General features: G+C 53.7%; 2 protein-coding genes across 2 annotated transcripts in view; one reads left to right on the top strand and one right to left on the bottom strand.

The window, feature by feature from the left end:
- Window positions 1-156: 156 nt before the first annotated feature.
- On the bottom strand, window positions 157-1,261 carry BO66DRAFT_382633 (mitochondrial 37S ribosomal protein bS18m). The gene is made up of 3 exons (XM_025646019.1): window positions 1,042-1,261; window positions 708-931; window positions 157-627 (listed from the first exon to the last, which is right to left on the bottom strand). The coding sequence occupies exons 1-3, from the start codon at window positions 1,184-1,186 to the stop codon at window positions 421-423; spliced, it is 576 nt and encodes a 191-aa protein (XP_025499661.1). The 5' UTR covers window positions 1,187-1,261; the 3' UTR covers window positions 157-420.
- Window positions 1,262-1,369: 108 nt separating this feature from the next.
- The window catches only part of BO66DRAFT_358148 (putative mitochondrial respiratory complex I chaperone (Cia84)), a 3,020-nt gene continuing 644 nt past the window's right edge, over window positions 1,370-3,745 (top strand). The window contains exon 1 of the mRNA XM_025644923.1: window positions 1,370-3,731. Within this exon, the coding sequence (XP_025499660.1) occupies window positions 1,519-3,731 (2,213 nt within the window). The 5' untranslated portion in view covers window positions 1,370-1,518. The remainder of the gene's footprint in view (window positions 3,732-3,745) is intronic.

The raw sequence follows: 3,745 nt of genomic DNA, 5'->3' as shown, positions 1-3,745 counted from the left end.
GGGCAGTGGGCGGGGAATGTTTACCTAGTCTTGTTGACGTAGTACGTATTTGGATGTTTGGGTGGGCCGGAGATACTCAAATACAATCCAATCCATACAACAAGTAACTTACCAATGAGTGAAGTTACTTGCCGCTCGCTGTTCGCTCCCTCCAGCCTATGCTTTGCAATCCATGATGTCTACCTTACCTGTAGCTGCTTTGTGAAAACGCAGGTTACTGACTGTTATGCGCTACCAAATTGCCTCACGTCAAGGCCTAGTGGAGAGATAGTATAGTGCTGTACATGGTCACCGCCCGAGATTCAAAATCATCTTACAACAAGCCAACTGACAACATGAAACAATGCCCAAGAGGGAATAAAAAGAACAAGCCAATCCCAGCCGCCGACACCATCGATGCGATAACTATAAGTACATCTCTCAATACGTGCTGCCTCCCTCCGAACGTGACTGGATCTGAGCGGCCAGAATTTCCGGGTGCCGGTGAACACTGGGCATCAGCCCAAGCCCGACTGCTCTGCGGATAGCCTTGGCCATTCTCCGTTGATTGACTGGGCGCAGACCGGTCTCATTGCGGTGCTTGATCCGGCCCATGGGAGTCATGTATTCGGACATGATCGAGAAGTTCTGTTAGACGCAAATATTTCTTAGCAAGATTTCCTAGACTGCCTGCACGACCTCACCGTTGACCTCCGTGTCTCACATACCTTGTACATAGTTAAGGGATTCAAGTTCAGGGAGTCGAAGACATCTGTGGGAGGGGAGTGGCGCACTCTCCACCTTCTCATCTGCGCAGGACTGAGATCGTGAGGTGCATAGATATCACCGGACTTCCATTCACGGGTCTGGAATCTCTCCAGGGGACGGCTTTCGTTAACGCCCTTCTGGTCTTCGATGAACAACCGACGGGCTCGGCGACGGGATAGTGGAGCTACAATGCGACAAAGGACAGTCAGCGATGCCATCCGCTGGATATAAGCTTGAAGGGAGCTGCAGGCTGACGCAGAATCGAGAGAAACATCATACAGTAAGGTCACATACATTTGTGGTCATTTAGAATCGAAGCATGCGCAGTGGTTGCGGCAGCACTTGAAGCAGCGGTCCAGTTCCAGCGACGAGCGGACGCAGCACTGAAAGTTGAGCCGATGGTGCGCAGCGGCGACCAGGAGAACAGGTGGAGGGCCATTATTGGTAAACAGGCAAGGCGACTTGGAGTCTGTGGCTTGCGTCTCAAGCCGGGGAGAATGAGGGTGAAGGTGAAGGTGAAATCGATTTTCGCCTTTCCGGGAGGACCGCCAAGAGCCGCCTCCGAGAGAATAATCGGACCTTCCGCCCTCCTCCTTCGCGTCTTTTGCATTCCCATCCATCTATCCCGATAACTTAAGCTGTTCAACAGCCTCAAATTGCGGACTTATTTGCTCCAAGCCATGGTCCAGAATAGCTTGGCAAGCTCTTATCTCTACCTTCGCTGCCCTCTTGCTGATTAGTAGGTGCTCTACGTCGCACCGCAACGCCAAAATGCAATCCCACCTCACCCGGCGAGTTTTTCGGGCAATTTTGAACAACGAACCGCTTTCATTCTCGCGCTGCCTCCATCGCTCACTGCATACGGTCCGGAACCATAGGCCTCGCAAGCTCGATCTTTTGACCAGCTACCATGGCCAGCGACGCGGGCTCTTCGCGTACAATGTGGTCCCAACGACTAGCCCGCAGTCATCAACTCTGCCCTCCGAGGTTGGCCTAAAGCCTATGAGAGACCTCATGAGGTCAATGGCCGACAAAAGCAGAGGGCCTACCTTTGAAATTCTAGCCAATGCCTTGAACGACTTTTTGGGGCAACGCGCTGCGTCCCCCAGTGTCATTACGCACTTCCATGCCACCCTACTCTCCGTCACCTGGCATTACATGCGAACTCATGCGGAAGGATTGAACCCCGAGGAATGGCAGAAAACGTTGTCGACTGAGGCCCTCGAAAATATGCTCTTCGTCCTATCACAGGCCAAATGTTTACCTGAATCACAACCGATCGTGCGAAAATTGGCTCGCGCTGCCTTTTCGGAATTGTGCCGTGATCCGTCACCCAATATGAAACATATCAGTCGGTCGGCTTTCATTGCGTATATCAACATACAGGCTTTGAATGGCCACCCAGATGAAGCATGCGACGTTCTAGAGCGGTTCTGGTTTAGGCTGAAGATGGCTCGCCCGACTCCATGGCATGTGGTTATGAAGGGATTTGCTATGGTAGGTGAGAAGCGCCGTTTAGAACGGACAGCCGAGAATCTTGAGAAATTCGACGTCGAGTTCGACCACAGATCTCATGAAGACCTGGTTAAGCTTCTTATCGAAGAGGACTTGTTTACCGCGACAAAAACGATCTATGAATGCCCTCTTTCGAACGGGCAGACGCCCACAGTGGCAGTGAGAGAGGCCGTTATCAAATATGCGACGTTGAACTCCGATACCGCGTGGGCAGCATCGGTGTTCGAGTCACTTTCCAACATGCCGGTCTGCAAGACTTTGGGCATCACCCTCTTCTGGGAAGGGGTGCAAAAGCAGAGTGCAACTGCCGTCTCAGAGAAGGCCAATACTATGATGGCGGGCGACGAGAATGCTAGGAAGGCTCTGACTATCTCATGCGTGAATGATCTGATAGAGTACGCAAACGCGATACAAGAACCTGCACTAGCTGTCAAATTTGCTGCGTTAGCCTCCCATTGGGCTCTAGAACCCAACACGAGAACGCAGCTTTTGCAACTGGAATCCTACATCCTAGCGGGTGATACTGGGAGGGCATTACGCTCCATGGATGATTTGCAGGACCCGGAAGCCATGGCGACCGCGAACATGCCACTAATGAACAAGTTAATCAAACTTCTCTGCCGATCAGGCCAGGACGATGCGATATTCGACCGCATCTCGGCCTTCCTGGACCCGTTGTTTGAGAACAACGTACGGCTAGAGGCAGGGACCGTGGCAGCGATCACACGCATGCTCCTCTACCGACTCGACTGGGAGGGCGTTTCGGCACTGCTCCGGCCACGCCTTGGGCTGTATGACACGGAAGAACGGGCGACGATTCGCAACTCGCTGACCGGGTTCATCTTGGACCTCGAGCAAAAGGACTCCGATGCCTGGGAGACGTATAATCTGCTGCTGCTCGCCTTCCCGGAAACCGGCGTCCGCTCGCGCACCGATATCATGACCTCATTCTTCAAACGCCACCGTAGCGACCTCGCCTACCTCGTTTTCGGCCACATGCGACAGGCCGAGGACTTCGCCCGACGGCCCAAGCCTGACACATACGCCCGCTGCTTTGTCGGCATCGCTCGCACCCAATCCGCAAAGCACCTCCAACTCGTGCACAACATGCTCAAACTCGACGTCGAAGTCGACCTAACCACGCGCGTGCTCGACGGGCTCATGCTCGCCTACGCCTCCTGCGACATGCCCGAGCAGGCAATGAAAGTTTTCCGAAGCATCCTGGAGTCGGACGAGGGTCCCTCCCATAAGACCATCCCTATCTTCTTTGAGACATGCGCCAGGCACAACAACGGTGTTGAGGAAGCCCTCAAGATGATGGACAAGGTCAAGTTGCTGGGCATTGAGCGCAACCGCCAACTGTACATGGCGTATGTCAAAGCTCTGGCCGCCCACTGCGAATTTGACCTCGCCACCGAGGCTCTGGAGAAGATGGAGGCCGAAACTGGCCTCAAGCCGACCCGCAACTCGTTAGTTCAACCCC

The sequence above is a fragment of the Aspergillus aculeatinus genome (genome assembly GCF_003184765.1).
Source record: "Aspergillus aculeatinus CBS 121060 unplaced genomic scaffold BO66scaffold_57, whole genome shotgun sequence".
NCBI classification, from domain to species: Eukaryota; Fungi; Ascomycota; class Eurotiomycetes; order Eurotiales; family Aspergillaceae; genus Aspergillus; species Aspergillus aculeatinus.
Note: the sequence above shows the minus strand (reverse complement) of the source record. Positions and strands in the feature narration are given on the sequence as shown.

Bases quoted from the DNA above. Each gene is read 5' to 3' on its own strand.
- BO66DRAFT_382633 (XM_025646019.1), bottom strand. From the start codon at position 1,186: ATGGCCCTCCACCTGTTCTCCTGGTCGCCGCTGCGCACCATCGGCTCA. The intron at 932-1,041 runs GTATGTGACCTT...GTCGCATTGTAG, and splicing joins GATTCTAAATGACCACAAAT to CTCCACTATCCCGTCGCCGA. The intron at 628-707 runs GTATGTGAGACA...TGCGTCTAACAG, and splicing joins ATCCCTTAACTATGTACAAG to AACTTCTCGATCATGTCCGA.